Source organism: Ictidomys tridecemlineatus, chromosome 2 (assembly GCF_052094955.1).
Source record: "Ictidomys tridecemlineatus isolate mIctTri1 chromosome 2, mIctTri1.hap1, whole genome shotgun sequence".
In the NCBI taxonomy this organism is placed as follows: domain Eukaryota; kingdom Metazoa; phylum Chordata; class Mammalia; order Rodentia; family Sciuridae; genus Ictidomys; species Ictidomys tridecemlineatus.
The window spans coordinates 225,996,992-226,017,307 of record NC_135478.1 but is presented as its reverse complement, the minus strand read 5'-3'; the positions used below and the strand labels follow the sequence as shown (position 1 = coordinate 226,017,307).

The 20,316-nt window shown below is 48.6% G+C and overlaps 2 protein-coding genes across 4 annotated transcripts; both read left to right on the top strand.

The window, feature by feature from the left end:
- The first annotated feature begins 664 nt into the window (after positions 1 to 664).
- Abcf2 (ATP binding cassette subfamily F member 2) lies at positions 665 to 12,715 on the top strand. Of its 3 annotated transcripts, none has more exons than XM_013359278.4 (15): positions 665 to 817; positions 1,385 to 1,583; positions 3,417 to 3,626; positions 4,062 to 4,244; positions 4,327 to 4,498; positions 5,890 to 5,985; positions 7,058 to 7,160; positions 8,318 to 8,413; positions 8,792 to 8,911; positions 8,994 to 9,083; positions 9,396 to 9,506; positions 10,060 to 10,122; positions 10,356 to 10,484; positions 11,237 to 11,440; positions 12,039 to 12,715. In XM_013359278.4, the coding sequence occupies exons 2-15, from the start codon at positions 1,427 to 1,429 to the stop codon at positions 12,174 to 12,176; spliced, it is 1,872 nt and encodes a 623-aa protein (XP_013214732.1). In that variant the 5' UTR covers positions 665 to 817; positions 1,385 to 1,426; the 3' UTR covers positions 12,177 to 12,715. The 3 variants fall into 3 exon arrangements, with proteins under 3 accessions (XP_013214732.1, XP_005326736.1, XP_013214731.1); XM_005326679.5 differs by having other exon boundaries at positions 3,414 to 3,626; XM_013359277.4 differs by lacking the exon at positions 665 to 817 and adding an exon at positions 878 to 1,141 and having other exon boundaries at positions 3,414 to 3,626.
- A 138-nt stretch (positions 12,716 to 12,853) lies between these two features.
- On the top strand, positions 12,854 to 18,300 carry H2bk1 (H2B.K variant histone 1). The gene is made up of 2 exons (XM_005326726.5): positions 12,854 to 15,339; positions 18,028 to 18,300. The coding sequence occupies exons 1-2, from the start codon at positions 15,151 to 15,153 to the stop codon at positions 18,262 to 18,264; spliced, it is 426 nt and encodes a 141-aa protein (XP_005326783.2). The 5' UTR covers positions 12,854 to 15,150; the 3' UTR covers positions 18,265 to 18,300.
- Positions 18,301 to 20,316: the final 2,016 nt, after the last annotated feature.

Genomic DNA, 20,316 nt, shown 5'->3' with positions numbered 1-20,316 from the left:
CGAGAGTAAGTGAGGCTCAAAAAAAAAAAAAAAACGTAACAGTCAATGTCATAGCTAAGTGTTGCTAAAACCTCAGCAAAGGGGCCTTTTATTTCAGACTCATCGCACCGAACTTACGTGGTTTTGATGGAAATCTAACAATTCTAGAGTGGGTGGGGTAAGCAACTAAGATTTTGGAACAACGTTTGGCACTTTCTAAAAGTTTGGTTAATGATGAACCAGCCTCTCAGATTTCCGTCTCACGAGTCCAGGACGCCTTTCTTCCTCGGAGAATTCCGCTATCATCGTCCGCCGGGCCCCCTCACTCCGGCAGGCACCTCCACCTCCACCTCCACCTCCACCTCTCTTCCCATTGTTCCGACCCATTCTCGCGCGCTGCGCACCGGGAAGTGTAGTCGCGCTCCCGGCTGGCGGAACCAGAGGGGACCCTCCAGAATGGAGTTCTCCACACAGCTCAACAGATCTTGGCGAGGCGGGGTGAAGCCTGGCACGCCCAGCTCGCTTCTCCCAGGCGCAGTCTGGGATTTGCAGTTCCCAGAGCCTGAAGCGGGCCTGCAGGTGGAGGGCTCTGGGACTCTAACCCCGCCCAGCCTCGCGCGTACTGATGGCGTACGCGCGCGCCCGCGGCTCCTGGGATCGGCGGTAGTTCTCCGCGTGGGTCCCGCCCTTGGCCGCCGCGACTCAAGGACACACTTCCCAGGAGCCCTCGCGGCGGCGCGCCGAGAGCCCCGTGGCCGTGATTGGCTGGAGAGCCGGCCGCACGCGGAGGAGCTCAAGGAGCAGCTCTGTTGCGACAGAGGCCGAGCGGCGAGGCCCGGTGAGTTGGGGGGAAGGGGCGCCGGCGGCGGGAGGATGCTTGGTGCCTAGGGGCAGGCTGGACGAGAGGAGGAAAGCGAGAGCGGGTCTAGATGGAGGGGGCTGCGAGGGAGGAGGAAGGGCGCGAGGAGAACAGCTGACGGCGGGGTGTTGGAGGCTCGGGGGCGGCGAGCGTAGAGACTGAGAGTGCTCACCGCGCGGGCCACGAGCGTCCCGGGAAGAACCCGGCCGGAAAGTGCGGTGGCCGCCGGAGTGCGGAGCGCCAGGTCGCGGGGAACTTGAGATGGGACCTCTGCGGAGTGGCAGAGCCTGGCCCCAACTGGAGGTCCTGAAGGAAGGGGGTTTCAAAGTGAAGAAGGCCTTGGGGGTGGGGACCCGGGCCAGAGGGAAGAGATGTCAGGAAGAGAAGAGCGGCAGGCCCAGAAGTGGCTTGAGAGACCCTGGCCAAGTTGGGACAGGCTGGGCCAGGGCAGAGGCTTGATAGGAAAATTCCAGGCGGGATGGAGCAGGGCTCACGCATTCTTACCAGTAAGTTTAGAAATCTGGAGATCTGTTTGCCTTCCTTCAGACTCCCTGAAAGAACAGTGACCTACCCCTGTGGTTCAGCACCATGCCCTCTGACCTGGCCAAGAAGAAGGCTGCCAAAAAGAAGGAAGCTGCCAAAGCTCGACAGCGGCCCAGAAAGGGACATGAAGAAAACGGAGATGCTGTGACAGAACCACAGGCAGCAGAGGAGAAAAATGAGGCCAATGGCAGAGAGACTACAGGTGAATTGAGGGAGCGGTGAGTTCCAGGGTTGGGTACTAAGACATAAGGCATGCCTCGCTCTCAGTCAGTCTTGGTGCTCGGGCCATGAAAATTTTCATGATAAATTAGTAGCATTGGAGTTTGTGCTACCCTGTTTGAACAAATATCAAGCAAACATGCAATTTGTTGAGCTGCTTTGAAACTCTATTGGACTATAAAGAGGTGGTCAGTTTCCTCTCCCTTTCTCAGTTTTCATTTCTATGCATGGTGTCCAGCATGTGGGGCTCTTGCCATGATACACGTGCATTATATTTACATGAAGTAACTTATGAATTGTTTTATGAGCTCTTCCTGGAAACGATATTTTTAGTATTTGTTTATTGAGCATGCCTCAAGTGTTAGACATAGTGCACACACCAAGGTACTATAAACATAGTCTGCTCTCTGATGATTTGCAATCTAGATAGGAAAACATGGCAGATAAAGAATATTCCAGGCCCTTTACAATATAATCAGCCTCTTCCCTGTACCCTGGAAACTCCCCACAAAGTCCTTTTATTACATCCAGACTATTCATTGTCCTTTGAATAGTTAGTATATTTCTGTTATTTTATTTTATTTTATTTTTTAAAGAGAGTGAGAGAGGAGAGAGAGAGAGAGAATTTTTAATATTTATTTTTTAGTTCTCGGCGGACACAACATCTTTGTTGGTATGTGGTGCTGAGGATTGAACCCGGGCCGCACGCATGCCAGGCGAGCGCGCTACCGCTTGAGCCACATCCCTAGCCCCTATTTCTGTTCTTTTACACCTTTAAGTTTTAATATACCATGTGTTTGTGCTAGCTACATTTGACATTTCTTTGAAAGCTCAGTGCAAGATAGCAAAAACACTTAAACTTGACCTTAGTAATTTCCCATTCATTGTACCCTATGCTGTCTTATAATGTTACTTACCTTTTTACATTGTGTCTCCTATTTCTTCATCTAAATTGTTTGCTCTTAAGAATACAGGGACCATGTCTTGGGTGATACTTCTTTTTGTGAGCTACTTCACAGACAGACTCTAGGTAACTGTTTGAAGAGGAAAAGAGAATCACTAATACAAAACAACAGATAGGTATACATACAAAGAGGTAAAATGAATGACAGACCCATGCATGGTAGTGTATGCCTGTAATCCTAGCAACTCAGAGGTTGAGGCAGGAGGATCATAAGTTCAGGGCCAGTCTGCAAATTAGTGAGATCTTGTCTCAAAATAAAAAACACAATATGTGAGAATGTAGCTCAGTGGTAGAGTGCCTCTAGGTTAAATCCATAGAACTGCAAAACAAAAAACAAAAGTGATGGAGTTGAGTCAGAGAAATTGTCTCTAAAATAAGAATTTAGCATAAAGTTGGTTCAATAAAGCCAGGGCATTTTCACTCCTGGCCGTAGTAGTAGAGGATGGGAAGTTTAGAATTGTAGGAATAGGAGTTGGGGATATAGCTCAGTTGATAGAGTGCTTCCCTCACACGCACAAGGCCATGTGTTCAATCCCCAGCACCACATACACACACACACACACAAAAAAAAAAAAAAAAAATTGTGAGAGTAAACAAGGACACAGTAGTTCAAGACATGGACAACAGAAGCTAGAATCCAAAGGACAGATTGCAAAGTAAAAAGTATCCAAGAAAGCAGGGTGTTGGGCAGTTCTGAGTTAGTGTGCACTCTGTATAAAGCTCACTCTCTGAAACCTCCGAGTCTGCTCAGCATGGCCTCAGCCCAGGTCCTTTAGGATCTATCTGCCTGTTTGTGTGAGAGCTGACTATCTTACAGCCCCCTTCCCTAATTGCATTTTTTTCCCCCAGAAGTGGATTTACTGACCAAGGAGCTAGAGGACTTTGAGATGAAGAAAGCTGCTGCTCGAGCTGTCACTGGTGTCCTGGCTTCTCACCCCAATAGTACTGATGTCCACATTATCAACCTCTCACTCACCTTTCATGGTCAAGAGCTGCTCAGTGACACCAAACTGGAATTAAATTCAGGGCGTCGTTATGGCCTCATTGGCTTAAATGGAATAGGTGAGGCCCTTAGAAGGTGTGGGGAGGGGGTCCTCTCCTTGGCTCATTTGTCACTTAGCAGGTATTTAGCATAAGCTGTGTACAAAGCAAGGAGTGTGCATTATGGGTGGAGACCAGGTTTACCCAGAGGAAAGGAATTAGCAGTACATGGCAGTAGTACACATCACCACCTGAATAATTTAGATAGTAGGTGCTGGAAAAGTCCAGAGGGTTCAGGGAGCAGTGGTATGTGAAGCCATTGTGGGAAAAAAAAAATACATGAAGGAGATGGAGTGGGACAAGAATTGGATGAAAGTTGGAAATTTACCCTAAGAGTGGAAAGTAGGAGGGTTGGACAAATGAAGGGAGGAATAGTGAGGTCCTGGTTTGGCTGTAAGCAACTGGTAGAGAGGAACAATAGAGAAATTACTGAGTGCCCTCTTCTCTCCCTCTTAGGAAAGTCCATGCTGCTCTCTGCTATTGGGAAACGTGAAGTGCCCATCCCTGAGCACATCGATATCTACCATCTGACCCGAGAGATGCCCCCTAGTGACAAAACACCCTTGCAGTGCGTGATGGAAGTGGACACAGAGCGGGCCATGCTGGAGAGGGAGGCTGAGCGGCTAGCTCATGAGGATGGTAGGGCTCCAGGCTCAGGGGTGGGGGTGGGCTTCCTCTTGGGAAAGCCGCAGGGAGCCTGACGGCCCTGTGCTGCCCACAGCGGAGTGTGAGAAGCTCATGGAACTCTACGAGCGCCTGGAGGAGTTGGATGCTGACAAGGCAGAGATGAGGGCCTCGCGGATATTGCACGGACTGGGTTTTACACCTGCCATGCAACGCAAGAAGCTAAAAGACTTCAGTGGGGGCTGGAGGATGAGGGTTGCCCTTGCCAGGTGAGTCCCTCTCTCCTTCCCCACTCTTGAAGCTCTCTGTCTCTCAGAATTGATGCTCACTCCAGTAGAACTATTTGGAACAGGGACTAGTGGTCATCAGTAAGTGGCCAGGAGACCCAAACATTGATGGTGTGGAGTGGGTAATAAGGATGGACTGAGAGGAGAGCGGGCTTCATGGCTGTGGTACTCCAGACTGACCCAGCGCAGCATCGGACCCAACACAGGGTTTAGGGCTCCCTGGAGCGGCCCCAGGTAAAATGGTGGAATTGTCTGTTTCTTTCCTCTCCTTACTCCCTTTTTACCTGTTAATTCTTACTATAAAGATGAAATGTTAGACAATATTGTGAATCTGTCGTCCTTATCTTCTGGTATCTGGGCCCAAGGTGAGTTTCTGTAGTCTGGCATTCCCTAGAGTCCCTAGCTTTATCAGTTCCTTTTCTGTTACTATAATGAAGTACCCGAGGTTACACGCTTTATAAAGAGGTGTGGTGGCTTATGGTTCTTGAGGTTGAAGGCCAAGGGGCCACATCTGGTAATGCCTTCTTGCTGGCAGAGTCCTGAGGTGATGCAGGTATCATCTGGCAAGAGATGGGGTACGTTTCTCCCCTGGTCTTTCCCGCTTATAAAGCCATTAGTATTCACTCCTGGGGCTCTACCCTGATGACTTTATCCGATGCTAATCACCTCCCAAATGACCTACTGCTAAGCACCGTAGTTGAATTACATTTCTACCTTTTTAACACCTTGCAGTGGAGATTCAGTTCCATTATAAGTTTTACAGGGGACAAGCCACTTTCAAACCATAGTATTTCTACCTGCTAGCATTGGTTAGCTGCCTCTGGTCCACCTAGATAAACACAATTTCCCAGCCTCCCCTTCACATTGATGCCCGCAAAATACTGGAGTTTGGTGCCCAGAAATCCTATTTGTAATAAGATTTACAAATCAAAGATTGTAAAATCTTATTTGCAAGGTGAGGGGACTGCAGGTTTGGCAATCAAAGCTTTCCGGTTTGAGAAGATTCTCCTTTCTGGCAGCACCTCCAGATTGGTGCACCATGAATACTTTCTACTTACCAGTTTATTCTCTCAATACCCTTTTGGGTTCCTCTTCACCAGCCCTGGTGTACAAGACTTAAAGACTCATAAGGACTTTTCAGCCTTCTCCCCAGACTATGGTCCTGTGCCTCTGAGCCTTGTTTTCTATATTTTATCTCAGCTCTGCAACTCTGGTTTCTCCTAGTTCTCCTCTTTCTTCTGAGTTACAGAACCCAGGTTGATTTTGGGACTCAAAGTCGGGCTTAACCAAAATTGCATGTAGCAGACAATTTGGTCCCCTCCATGTGGCCCCTGTGATGATGAGTTGCCTCTGTCTCCTTTCTTGTCCTTCAGAGCCCTCTTTATCCGGCCCTTCATGCTGCTCCTAGATGAGCCCACCAACCACTTGGACCTAGACGCTTGTGTGTGGTTGGAAGAAGAACTAAAGACGTAAGGAGGTGGAGTTGGGTGTGGGATGGGAATGGGCAGGTCCCAGGGGGGCAGTTGAGCAGTCTCTAAAGAAAATGGATGCAGAACCTGCACCATAGTGTGACATTGAGAAAATGGACTGAAAGTAAGGCTAGATGAAGTGCTGAGCCCCTGAGGGCTGGCCTTTTTGTTTGTGTGTAATCTGAAATGTGAGAGAGGTATTTTTGTTTGTTTGTTTTAATACCTCTTTGGTTTTCCCCTTAAAATATAGTATCAGCCCAGGGGGGTCCCAGCAACTCTGGAGGTTAAAGAAGCAGGAGGATCGCAAGTTTGAGGCCAGCCCTAGTAACTTAGTGAGACTCTTTCTCAAAATAAAAAATAAAAGGACTGGGAATGTAGCTCAGTGCTACTAAAGTGCCCCTGGATTCAGTCCCCAGTATCAAACAAAACAAAACAAAAAAGAACCCAGTATCTTTACTAAAAACAGTATTCTTTTCCTAGTTGTATGCTATATATAAGATTTGATGGGGATCTCCCATCTAAGATCAGATTGCAGTAACAAAGGAAAAAATAGCCAGTATGGTCATAATCTTTATGGCTAAAGGACTAGAAACCTGGAATATTCTCCATCATCCCTGCATTAAAAACAAACAACAACAACAACAACAACAAAAAGTTAGTGGCTTAGTGCTTTTTTGAAAAAAGAAAAGCCTCATGTTCTTCATTGCATTGTTTCAGCCCTTTGCCCTCTACCCCCCTGCAGTTCTGGATACACTTAGGGGTGTATTTGTATACATGGCACTTCTTACCATCACTGTTGTTACCATATCCATGCCATTCTGTTGAAGAAGTAGAAGGCTGGGGCTCAGATTGTCTTGTCACACTTCGAAAGGCTCCAGATCCCCTTCAGGTAGATGTTGCAGTGGTGGCTTAGGCACTTGACAGCCAAGAATTGCACAGTACATCCAAAGAAAGAGCGGCTAGCTGTGAGGATGGAAAAAGATGAAGGTTTTCTGGGCCCAACTCTAAGTTTACCTGTTGTCACCTGTCTCTAGTTTGGAGTACATTCCTAATTGGTTCTTGGACTTTGCAGTTTTAAGCGCATCCTGGTCCTGGTGTCCCACTCTCAAGATTTCCTGAATGGTGTCTGTACCAATATCATTCATATGCACAACAAGAAACTGAAGTACTATACGGTGAGTGGACCTCAGCTACTCCCACACTCATCTCTATGCTTATAAATCTCGGAAGTTCTCCTTTAAAAAAGGCAGCCTAACAGCTCTTTTCTCCCTATTGCTATAAAAAGATATGGACAGGGAGTCCCTGTAGCCTGTTTTATTTTAGTCCCAAAGCCATTGCTTTCAGGCATAGGCCATGGGTTGGCAGCAAATGCATGTGGTGTATGTTTGCCTTATGGCAAAGAAGTTGCTCTCACTCAGTGCCCGAGGAAGGCCAGCTCCCTTTACCTTCTCGCATGGCACCTTCACTCTGTCATGAGAGTCAGTGCACTGAACCCGCCTTCCCTGAGTACAGGAGGGTGGGGATTAAGGTCTTAGCACCTCCATGTTGTCCCTCACCTTTTTATCTTTAATATTTCAAAAACCATGTAAAAAGTGAGAATTAAAGTCTTTCTCATGTATTTATACTTGCCACAGAGTGTTAATAGTCTTTACCTGGCCTTCCAGAAGTCTCCTATGTACTTGTAAGCATTAGTAGGAAATTTCTACATACATATATCCTTTTTTTTTTACATAGTTGTGGTCTTAATACAGTTTTTATTCTTGTTTTTAAATACCTTTCCAAATGGGTATGTGTGAATCCACCTCTTATCAGTGACTGCGTAGTATTTCATTCTGCAACTTAACTTTTTAATGAATTTTTTAGCTTGAGTCCAGGTTGTTTGGCAGACAGAAACCATGGCAATCCAGTTGAACAGAGTTTTCCAGGTCCTAAATCCAGTCAGCCTGTGTTTTTTCACCTAGGGACTGCTCTTACAGTCCTTGTGGGGCATCAGCCTCTGGAGGTCGGGTAGTGGGAGATGGTGTTTGGGAGTTCTGAGCTTCATGAGAGCAGTATAAGAATGGTTTTCAGGGTTGTTCCCAATGCTGAAGTGGCTAATCTTAAGGATTTGCCTTGGAGCCTGGCCTGTCTAGACTGAGCAAGAGGCACAGAATTGAAAAGACCTTGCATTCTAGTTTAGGATGTGCTTCTTTTGATATACTTCCTTTCTTCTTACTGCACAGCCTTAGAGCCAAGGCCAAGTCAGTGCCATCCCTCATCCCCCTAAACTCTGAGAACCCAGAACTGAGACCCAGGTTTAAGCTGCCTGCTTGCCTGGCGCATTTTCCTGCAGGGTAATTATGATCAGTATGTGAAGACACGACTGGAGCTGGAGGAGAACCAGATGAAGAGGTTTCACTGGGAGCAAGATCAGATTGCACACATGAAGGTAGGGAGATTGTAGAGGCAAGTGCACATTCTCCCATCTGAATCAAATCAGACAATTGGAGGAAGTATCTGGGGAGGCTGGGTGCTGAAGGATGTCAGGAAGAAATAATTTTTTTTTTTTTTTTTGTACTGGGAATTGAAGCCAGAACACTTTGCCACTGAACTACATTCCCATCCTTTTTGAGACAAGGTCTCAATTTCTTAGGGCCTTGCTAAACTGCTGAGGTTGGCCTCAAACTTGCAATCCTGTCTCAGCCTCTCAAGTCAATTACAGGCATGTGCCACTGTGTCTGGCTATGATCATCACTTTAACTCTGATTTAAGAGGAGTTGTTTGGTGCCTGCATATACTTCAAACCCCCTTTTTTGGTCTCTTTCAGAACTACATTGCTAGATTTGGTCATGGCAGTGCCAAGCTGGCCCGGCAGGCCCAGAGCAAGGAAAAGACACTACAGAAAATGATGGCATCAGGACTGACGGAAAGGGTCGTGAGCGACAAGGTGGGGTCAGGTGGGGTTAGGTGGCCAGAGGTTTGGGGTTTGAGAATTTACCAGCCTGATAAGTGCCTTTTTCTTTTCCTAGACACTGTCATTTTATTTCCCACCGTGTGGCAAGATCCCTCCACCTGTCATTATGGTGCAGAACGTGAGCTTCAAGTATACAAAAGATGGGGTAAGTTCAAGCCCGGGTGTGGATGGCTTGGGGCTGGTGTGCATCTTCCAGGGCCTGTGGTAGCCAGCAGGAGCCTCTTCCTATCATGCTGACCTGTGTTGGGGTGGGCTTGGCAGCTGCCTGCCTCATCCAAGGACTTAAGCTGGCCCTTCAGATGCCTGAAGGAGAGCTGCCCAGCTAGGTTGGCAGGTGGAGGTGGTGGTTGGGCTCAGCACTCTATTCTCTCCAGTGTTCCATTGGTGACTGGGACTCCACAGGCAGAGTAGATCAGTACTCCAGCCTGTGTCCATGTCTCTCTTATACCCACCTCAGCCTTGCATCTACAATAATCTAGAATTTGGCATTGACCTCGACACACGAGTGGCTCTGGTAGGGCCCAACGGAGCTGGGAAGTCAACACTTTTGAAGCTGTTAACTGGAGAGGTATGGTGCTCAGGTAGAACTTGGCTGCTTCTAAGAGTAGGGGCCTCTACTCTTACAGAGTCTGGGTACTCTGTTGGTGGAGTGAACCACCCAGAGTGGCTAGGGCACAGCGTGAGAGGGGGATTCTCCTTGCAGGGCAGGGCTAAGGCTGGGGCACATGTCCCTTGTGATTTTTGTGTTTTTAGTTAGCATTTTGGATATAGGAATATCTGCATTTGGAGATAATGTTTTTCTTTAGAAAACGTTATGTTGTGCCCATATCCAAGTTCATTGCTAATGCATTCCTTTGGTGCATTCTATAGTAGACAGTTCATAACTACTTAATAAATTCATTCTCCACCCTTGAGAATCAATGCCTGTTTCAGTAGGTCATCCTGAGTATTTTTAGAACTGCCAGACTGAGAGTCTGCCTTGGTGAAGGGATCTCTGTCTCAGAAGTTGTAGGAGCCCGGTTCACTGTGCCGGGTATTTGCTCCCTCTCTGCCTGTGTGTGCTTCTATTCAGATTTTCTTTTATGTGCTTATATTTCTATTTACTCCTTTTTTCCTCCTAGCTACTACCCACAGATGGAATGATCCGGAAGCATTCTCACGTCAAGATAGGGCGTTACCATCAGGTACGGGTTGGGGTCAGGGCCCAGGAAGTTGCCCAGGGTATAGAGAGGGGCTGCATCTGGCCCCAACCCCTCTCCCCAGGAATTCGAACCTAGTTAGCTCCTACCTGCTTCTCCTTGAATCCTGAACAAGTGCCTAGGGTTGAGGTAGAAAATAACCCAAACAGGTAACCCAGATGGTTTCTTTTAAAGCCGGCTACCAGTCACACCTGGGTGGGTCCCAATTTTTCCTGCAGCATTTACAGGAGCAGCTGGATTTAGATCTCTCCCCTTTGGAGTACATGATGAAGTGCTACCCAGAGATCAAAGAGAAGGAGGAAATGAGGAAGATCATTGGGCGATATGGCCTCACTGGAAAACAGCAGGTTAGTGGAGGAGGGGTGTGGGAGGAAGTCCAGGTAGTGGGAGACCACCACTGGATGGTCAGGAACAGTGTCCTGGAAGCACAGGTTTGGAAGCTGTCCCTCCCAGAGTCTCCTCTCCTGCCTCCAGCCTGCCGCCTCTTCTCTACCTGGTCGTCATAGTATTTGAGAGTCACTGTGGAGTTGGTGGACAAGGATAGTGAGCTAGTCTCCGTCATGCCCTTGTGCCGGTGTGTTTGAAGACAAAGGAATAGACCACCTAGAAAACAGTTCTAGGTCTAGACCTGGAATTGAGGAGCCACTGGATTGTTCCAGTTCGTTAGGACTTAAAGGCCAAGAGTAAGGGGTGTTGATGCAGTAGTGGCAAGGTGGTTGGATTCCCAGATGTGTCCCTAACAGGCCTAAAAGGACCAGTGGCCACGGTATTCTCTTGCCATGTTGTCCTTTTTTGGGGGCGGGGGGCACCATCTCCACCCTTTTCCTTTTTTTTTTTTTATGAGAGAGAGTCTTGCTAAATTTGTTTAGGGCCTTGCTAAGTTGCTGAGATTGGCCTTGAACTTGCAGTCTTCCTACCTCAGCCTCCCAAGTTGCTAGGAATATAGGCATCTCTCACCACACCCAGTGTAATCTTGTCTGAACCTTACATTTTGCAAAAGAGCAGTAATGGTAACAAAGGAGCTAGGGAGAGAGGGATAGGAGAGGAGTCTGCTGCATGGTGGGGGCAACTCTCTGTCATGTTTTACGGTTCCTCTCAGGTGAGCCCAATCCGGAACCTGTCAGATGGGCAGAAGTGCCGAGTGTGTCTGGCTTGGCTGGCCTGGCAGAACCCCCACATGCTCTTCCTGGATGAGCCCACCAACCACCTGGACATTGAGACTATTGACGCCTTGGCAGATGCCATCAACGAGTTTGAGGGTGGTATGATGCTAGTCAGCCATGACTTCAGACTCATTCAGCAGGTGAGGCCCTGGCCTCAGCCTGAGGCACAGCAGAGAGCTTCTAAGGAAAGGCTGGGTAGAGCGCAGTGTGGCACATGTGGGGTGCTCAATAATGTTTGCTGGATTCACAGAAAGGTCTCAGGGTAGATTGGCTGCTGAGAAACAGATCTCATGGCTTTGGGAGGATGTTGGCCTAAATGGAGTGGGGAGTCAGATTTTTATTATTGTTCCAAGATTCTTCAGTCCCAAAAGTACTGTTCTACTACTACGAGATTAGAAAGAAGGCAGCCACCAGTTATGGGAAAGGTGCTGATTGTTCTGAATCTTTGGGAGAGATGGGGTGGAACAGGAAGTTTAGTGTGAAGCCTCTGAACAGATCTGACAGTAGGGGAAACAGCGCTTCCCAGCTTGGAAGGCTGTAGAACCTGCTGGTTACGGTGCCCTAGGGTCAGACATCCCGAAGAACATAGGTAGTGAAACAGTTGGATGGGGTTTGGGTGAGGCCTCAGGGGAGAGTATGGCATTTTCTCCCTGGAACCCTGTTGATTGGTTCTGGGGCTGCGGGGGTGGGAGTGGTGGGAGAATGGCTGCCCAGTTCAATCCAGGATCTGCTTTCCAGGTTGCACAGGAAATCTGGGTCTGTGAGAAACAGACAATCACCAAGTGGCCTGGAGACATCCTGGCCTACAAGGAGCACCTCAAGTCCAAGCTGGTAGACGAGGAGCCCCAGCTCACCAAGAGGACCCACAATGTGTGAGCCCTTGGCCCCCTTGGGTCAGGAGCGCCACCTGGGGACTACCAGCTGTCGCCTGACCAGCCACTCAGGACAGGACCCTGGGGCTGCACTCCCGCATTGCTGCAATACTGCCCCCAGCCTCTCCCCATCTCAGCCTGCCTTCGCTGCACTGTTACCTTATCTACAGCTGGACAGTACCTGTCCGTTTCCCATCCTCCTTCCAGTTACATCTGTCCATGTCTGGACTTGGCTGGCTCTTCCCTCTAGCCTGTTGCTGGTTATGTTGCCCTAAGAGAGATGCAGCCAGAGGTTACCCTAGGGTTAGCCCAAGGACCCATACCCTGGATTTGGCGTGTGAAGGAGTTTTAAGAGCCTCATTTTCTGGGTTTTGGTGATGTTGGAGGATTACCCCCAGCCCACCACCCCTGTTCCTTTTGCTTCTGGTTTGGAGCTCTGGACCAGGGCCTTGGTCCTGGTCCATTTTTAAATAATTATTTAACAGTGTAACTTTTAGACCTGAGTGACATCTACAAAGTGTCCAATAAAGAAAGAGGAACCCATGGTCCCTCTCTTCCTTCCCAGGTCTCTGGGGTCTTCTTCCCCTCCTTCCTGCAGCACCAGCATTCACCTCACCAAGAGTTTGATGGGACTGAAGATTATCCTGTAGGAGATGAAGAGTGTCTCCCCCTTCTGCCTTGAACTGGGACTCTTAGGCCTGTGGTTCACATACCTTAACATGACTCTGAATCACCTGGAGGGCTCATCAGATCACAGATTGAAAGTTTCTGACAGTAGGTCTGGGTGAGACTGAGAATTAACATTTCTAACAAGTTCCCTGTGATGCGGATGCTGAGTTGCAGGTCTAGGGGCCTTGATTTGAAAAGCACCATGCTGGAATATGTTTTTCAGAGTGTGACCCGAGACTCCTGCTACCACTTGCACCACAGTATGTGGGACACTTGTTAAAATGTGGATTCTGAAATCCAGACCTGTTGGTGTAGGGGGAAAGATTCAGAAATGTCCAAGGGTTTGCATCTCCAGCTGCTGTTCTGGAGCAATACAGGAAGTGCAGTCAACTTACTCGTCCACCTTCATTTTCATCAGCCCGGACTGGTTGACATCCAGCCCAGGCCTCTTGGCAGCCTTTGTGGTTCTTTTGAACGGAGCCCTTATGCCCCTAGGATATGCGCAGCCAGTGTTAGTCCCGCACTTGTCACTCTGCCTCTGAAACCTCAGCGGTCCTCCTGTGGGAAAACAGACACAGCCACAAGTTGTCATATTACAGTGCATCTAAGAAGGGGGAAGAAACTCCCAGATGGTGTCTAAACCCCCAAGGAGCTCATAATCGAGAGGGAAAGCCAACAAGACATAGAAAGCACATAAATCAGATGTTAAATTGTGATTGAGATTAAATTGTTGAGTAGGAGACTCAGAAGTATTCAAAAGGGGGTGCGGTTTTGCATGAGCAGCTGCCCAGAAAGACTGGCTTAGTGCTCAACTTGAAAGATGAGTAGGGTCTTCTCAGATGGTCATCAAGTTCAAGGGCTCCCTTAGGCATAGGAGACACCAGTAAGAAACCAAGAGGCCTCTGCTGCTCCTCAGCCTTTAAGGGGCCTGGTCTGGTCACTTGTGCCATTAAGTAGGGTTGAGAGCAAAATGGCCAAGTTGATCTGTCTTGAGCACCCAGAGCCTGGGTTCAGGGTAGCATGGTGTCAGCCAGCTGCTGCTCCTTCCACCAAGGAGCTGCCTGGTCTCTAGAGTATGGCATGGCACCTGAGGTGCTATGGGACAGGAGGACCCCAGGACTGGGAGAAGTAGAAGCTGAATAGTAGTAGTACAGTCAGCCTGTTTGGCTTTTTTTTTTTTTTTTTTTTTTGACAATCTTGATAATTGTAAGAATACTTAGAAAGTCCACAAATTATATATTTCTAAAATTAGCACTGCCTTATTTGGGAGTCAGAACTGCTTCCCAGTACTCTTGAAGCAAACTTTGGCAGTCGCGGTAGATGATGGGGACTGCTGTGCTCATGTGCTGGCAGGTGGGGATGGTCTTTGGCTCTCCTGTCTCTCCCCCCACACCTATACTTTTCATGCTGCTCCAGGTTTCTTTAATCACAGCATTCAAGAACCTGAAATATTCATATGTAGGGGTTAAGTGAGACGACTAACTCACCATTTCACAATAACTATCTTTGCAGATAACTTCCACTTGCATCTCCAAATAATTTGTTTTCACAGAGAAGGCGCATTGTTTCTCTACCCCTAGCTCCTAGTCCCAAAGGCCTTCTGTGGACTCCCAGCCTAGGTTGCTTCCCGCTGTCTGTGTCTAGTACAGGCCCAGCTGGCCAACTCCCAGCTTCCGCCTGCAGTGCAAGCCTTGCATAGGTTCTACTCTCACTTTTTTTGCCCCATTCTTCCTAATTAAAATCATAACCTCATGGGCTGAGGATATAGCTCAGTTGGTAGAGCGCCTGCTTTGCATGCACAAGGCCCGGGGTTCAATCCCCAGCACCAACAACAACAACAACAAAAAATCATAATCTCTCCTTCAAGACCAGCTTTAGGTCCCCATGTATTCCATGAAGTGCCCCTGGGTACTCTGGCCCTACTTAATATCCACACACTTCCTTAATTATTGAATGCAAGCCAGCCTTGTCTCTCCAGCCTAGCAGAGGGCTCTGTGGGGGGAAGAAGCTTGTGGTCCTGAAACCCCAGAGCCATGCCGGGCGCCAATGTGCTCTGTGAATGTGGATGGTTAGCCTGGAGTCGGTGAACTTCAGCAAGTGCATAAGCCCACTCAGGGAAGATTGGGAGATTTCTTGAAGAGGGAGTAATTAGTCCCAAGATTAATCCAGAATGTGTTCTGGGTAGGGTGGAGCTGAGCCTTGCCCCCACCTTCCATCCCAGGTGCTTGCCCCCAGCCACACCTGGCAGTGCAGTTGGCTTCTTAAAAGTGGCCCCAAGGCAAGGGAGGGGGCTGGCGAGAAGCAGGAGGATGAGTGCAGAGCTTGGGCGGCGGCGGCGGTGGCAGCAGCAGCAGCAGCAGCAGCAGCAACAGCAACAGCAACAGCAACAGCAACAATCCCGGGGCCGCAGGAGGTGGAGCTCTGGGGACAAAAAGTCCAAAAAACGTAGCCGGCGCAAAGAAACGTATTCAATGTATATCTACAAGGTGCTGAAGCAGGTGAGCATGGGGAGTGAGAATGTGGGTGAGGGATGAACTGGCAAAGGGGCCCCAAAAGAGTGCTGGACTGAAAGCGGGACTTGGTTTCTTGCTGGCACTGGCACATGTGGCCACAGGCAGGCTGTGCCCCTCCTGAGGTGGCTGGTGTTGGTCTCAGGTCTCTACCTCTCAGTGTCTTGTGCACCTGTAGTCGGAGACATTTAAAAGCATTCTCCCACCCTTTCCAGAGGACTGCAGGGCTGTTGGACAGAAATGATCTTGAAGCACACTAGGTGGGACAGGCTGAGGGTAATGCACACACCATAATACAGACAGGGAGCCTGTGACTGAGGGGCAATTAGTATGACCTGGGTTCCTGGGAGAGGCCTGGTCAGGTAGTATTAGCTCTTTGAAGGGCTTAGGATTTGTTGCTGATGGATGAAGACCTTGAAGTCCATAACTGGGGTAACACAGTCACATGACTGAGAGTGGCAGAGCCTGGCTCCCCTTGCTTTGGACAAGCCCATAGCATCCTTCCTGGTGGCCCCTAACACCCAGTTGCAGGTGCCCTTCATTTATTCATAAAAAGGATTCCCAGACTCGGCACCTTGATAAACACTTTGGGCATCAATGGGCTATTCATAAACCAGTGTGCATAGAAGATCCAAAGCGCCCTGCCCTCACCTCAAAGCTGCAGCCTGCTTAGCAGGGCCAGGAAGAGGAACAGGTGGCTGTGCTGTCTGAGCTGGGGCTTGCCACCAGCCTAAAATTCTTTTTTTTTTTTTTATTCTTTATGAGTCAGTCTGAAAATTTTTTATTATTAGTTGTTTAAAACATTACAAAGCTCTTGACATATCATATTTCATACATTTGATTCATGAGAGTTCATAATCTGCCTAAAATTCTTACCCCTCTAGTAGATTAGTTCCCAGAGTGGAAGCCTGTCTTCAGTCTGAAGCCCATTAACAGTGTTAGTGAACTGGCAGCATGGGATCTGGGATGTTCTCGTGGGTAGGGAAGGCACTGCTATGGATGGTCCAGAAGGGAAGCAGCAGAGGATGGGCTATACCCTAAGAGTGGTGTGTTTGGTTTTTTGTTTTGTTTTTTTTTTTTTTACCAGGGATTGAACTCGGGGACAACCAACCACTGAGCCACATCCCCAGGCTTATTTTGTATTTCATTTAGAGACAGAGTCTCACTGAATTGCTTAGTGTCTCTTGGTTCCTGGGGCTGCCTTTGAACCCTCACCCTTCTGCCTCAGCCTCTTGGGATTACAGGTGTGCGCCACTCCACCCTGCTAGAGGTGGTATTATTAATCCCTGAAGATTAACCCCATTTCATGGCTCAGAAGTTGCAGGAAGGGTTGGACCAGGCCTGGGCTTGCCAGGCAGAGGACACCTACGAGTTGGTTCCTTGTTGCTGCTCACTGAACTTGACTGCTTCTCAGGTCTGAGCTCATTAGCAGACCTAAGAATGGGATGTGATGAGAAGGGATTTGGGCTAGCCCACCCTTGAACAGCAGCAGACTTCCTGCCAGAGTGGGGACCAGAGGCAGCAGTGACAGTGGGTGGCTGGGTGTTAGGAGCCCCGTTCTAATTCTGGCTCCCCCACTGGCCTGGTGCAGGTGGGGGCAGTCACTTCTCTTCCACTTTGCACCTGACCAGGTCTACCTACTCGGGCCTCTACCATTTGTTTCACTAGAAATCAGCTAGTTCAAAAGGCTCTGTGACAAGAGGAAAACAAGGCCCAGAGGTTGATTCCAGGTCATAGTGATTCACAGCCCAGATCACAGGTCTGCCTCCTGGTCTGGTGCCACTGTGACAGTCATGCAGATGTGCTTACTGGAGGGTAACTTGGCACCAGCCATTTGACCAGGAATAATTAACCTTCATTATTTCTCATACAGGGTTCTAAGATGCAGATTTACTAGCACAATCTAATAGCAAACAAACCCTTAAATGTCCATTAAGAGGAATGGTAATGAACATGATTCACCCACCCCACTATGGCTCATCTATGCAAATGCATTAGATGAAAACAAGGTGCATGTGTAGCTGATTCCACTCGTTAAGTATAAATGCTTGCCTTTGCTTCTATAAGGAATTTAATAGTTACTCTGCCATTGGAGAAACTTTTTTCTTTTTAAAGTTGAATATACAGCCATGTCATTTAACAACAAGAACACATTCCGAAGCTGGACATGGTGCACACGCCTGTAATCCCAGCTGCTCTGAAGACTGAGGCAGGGGGATCATGAGTTCAAACCCAGCCTTGGCAACTTAGCAAGGCCCTAAGTAATTCAGCAAGATGCTGTTTATAATAAAAAAGGGCTGGGGATGTAGTTCAGTGCTTAAGCACTGGTACCAAGGAGGGAAAAAAAAATCCACATTCTGAGAAATGCATTATTAGCTAGTTCCATTCTTATGCAAATGTCAGAGTGTACATGTACAAGAGAAGATGGCCATGATGGTCACTAGGCAATATGATGGTACGGGACCACTGTTATACATGCAGTCTGTTGCTCACTACGTGGCACATGACTGTAGCAGTAGAAAAAACAGTTTCAATTTCCCTGTCTGGTGGCCTCCAGGGAGATGCTGGTGAGGAGACCTAGGTTCCTGTCCCTGGACTCTAAGAGTCCAGGTTGGGCTGGGCCAAGGCTGTGGTGCACACAGCTGTGGTTAACAGATGGTCTTGCTGCTTTTCCAGGTGCACCCGGATATCGGCATCTCTGCCAAGGCCATGAGCATCATGAACTCCTTTGTGAACGATATTTTTGAGCGGCTGGCTGGTGAAGCTGCCCGGCTGGCCCAGTACTCAGGCCGGACAACCCTGACTTCCCGGGAAGTCCAGACAGCCGTGCGTCTGCTGCTACCTGGGGAGCTGGCCAAGCATGCTGTCTCAGAGGGCACCAAGGCTGTCACCAAGTACACCAGCTCCAAGTGACCAGGGCCTGCCATAAATAAAGGGTGACCTGTTCCAGTGCACTGTGGTGACTTGAAAAGGGGGTGTGTGGAGCCAGAGTGTTGTCTGGGGCAAGGGTAAACTTGCTCTTTGACGCTACCACAGATGGAATCCTAACACTTCTTAAAATCTGCTTTCTAAATGTATTCCTGGAGCACCAGGTGATAGTGATTTATAAGCCTAAGACCTGCTTTCATTGGTGGAGAGCAGGAGCAGGGCTGGGACAAAGGTCCTGGGTTTATGCTGCTGTTTCCAGCTGTGAGCCTGAAATTCCTTGGTATGTTACTTCCAGGCTGTGGTTTTATGAATCTCTCTTACATCGACTCTCATTGTTCCCTGTATGTGGCAGCCACTGTGCTGGGCAAGGGGCTAGGTTTACATGTTCAACATACAGAACCGAAGGTCAGACTGGCTTCTAAATAATCAGCTGAGATTAGTTGAAGTTTTTATTTCCCCTAACATTTTCTTCCCCCTCAATTTCAGAACAAATCAATGGATGTTTTTGAGATTCCTAACTTTTCTTCTCCACTTGTAGTTTTTTATTTCTGTGATTGGACCCAGGAGTTGTCTGCCCACGGAAGCTACATCTCCAGCCCCCCCCCTTTTTTTTAAGATGGGTCTTGCTAAGTTGCCAAAGCTGGCCTCTAACTTGCAGTCTTTCTGCCTTAGTCCCCCAGGTTGCTGGTGTTACAAGCATGCCCCATTGCACTCAACTTCCAATTTTATTTTGAAACCTGCAGTGGCACCTGTTTGGGAGGCTGAGGCAGGAGGATTACAAGTTCAAGGCCAGTCTCGGCAACTTGATGAGACCCTGTCTCTAAATAAACACACAAAAAGCTCCCCTAGGTTCAATCCCGGGTATCAAAAAAAAAGAAAGTGCTGTAGCCACCCCTGGCCTTCCCACTTACCATCTGACCACGTGCTTTCCCTCTCATTCTGCCTCTGCCCTTTTCCACGGGCATAAGACCTACACATTCCGCTCCAAACTTGGAGGGGTTAGAGTGAAGGGGTGGGACTTAGACTGATCTAGAATCCTTCTTTATGTTCCCTTGGTGATTGGATCACCTCAGGTTGTTGCCTTCAGCTTCATTGCCCTGAAAGGTGCTACCTTGTCCTGGTGGCTGACAGCTGGCTGTGGCCCCACATGCCCCACAGGTTTTTTTCCTCACAACTCAAGTCTCCCAAGAAGATTCCCCAAGCTGAGGACTGAGGATCCGCATTCGGGTCCCAGGACTCGAAAGGGGCAGCCCCAGGAGATCATGGCCCTGAACTCACTGTTCCCACTCCACCACTTGCTTCACCCCTTGCTACAGAAGTGTGCATCATGGACCAGCAGCCTCCACGTCACCTTGGCACTTGGGCCCCACAGCTCTGAAATGGAATCTACATGTTAACAAGATTCTCTAGTAACAAGGATGAGAACTCCTCCCCGCTGCCCCCTGCTCCCCACTTTCTTTGGCCCTGCTCCTCATTTATTTATTCATAAGCCTCTACTTAACCCTGAGCAAAAGAATGGCTCCCCCTGAGCAGAGGGGCTGCTGCTGGCGGAAGGCTTTGTGCTTCCAGAGAAGCCGTCCTGAGCCTGGAGCTCATGGCAATGGGGAACGTCCACGGGCAGCTGCGAATGAGCCCCAACATCGAGTTGCTGTTTGGGTCAGCTTCTTTACCACTGTGGCCAAAACAATTAGAGGAGAAAAAGTTTATTTGGGGGCTCACAGTTTCAGTCCATAGCTGGCCAGGTCCATTCCTCACGGCTGGAGGTGAGGCAGAACAACATGGCAGAAGTATAAGGCAGAGGACAGCTGCTCAGGACACGGCAACAGGAAGAAGAGAGGGGGGGGGAGGGAAAGTGCTCACCACTGAAAATATGTACACTTCAAAGGCGCACCCCCAAGGGCCCGCCTCCTCCAGCCACACCATACCTCCCTGTAGTCACCACCCAGTTAAACCCTCTCAGGGGATTCATTTCCTGATTAAGGCTCATAGCCCAATAATTCCACCTCTAAATTTTCTTTTTTTTTTTTTTTTAATATT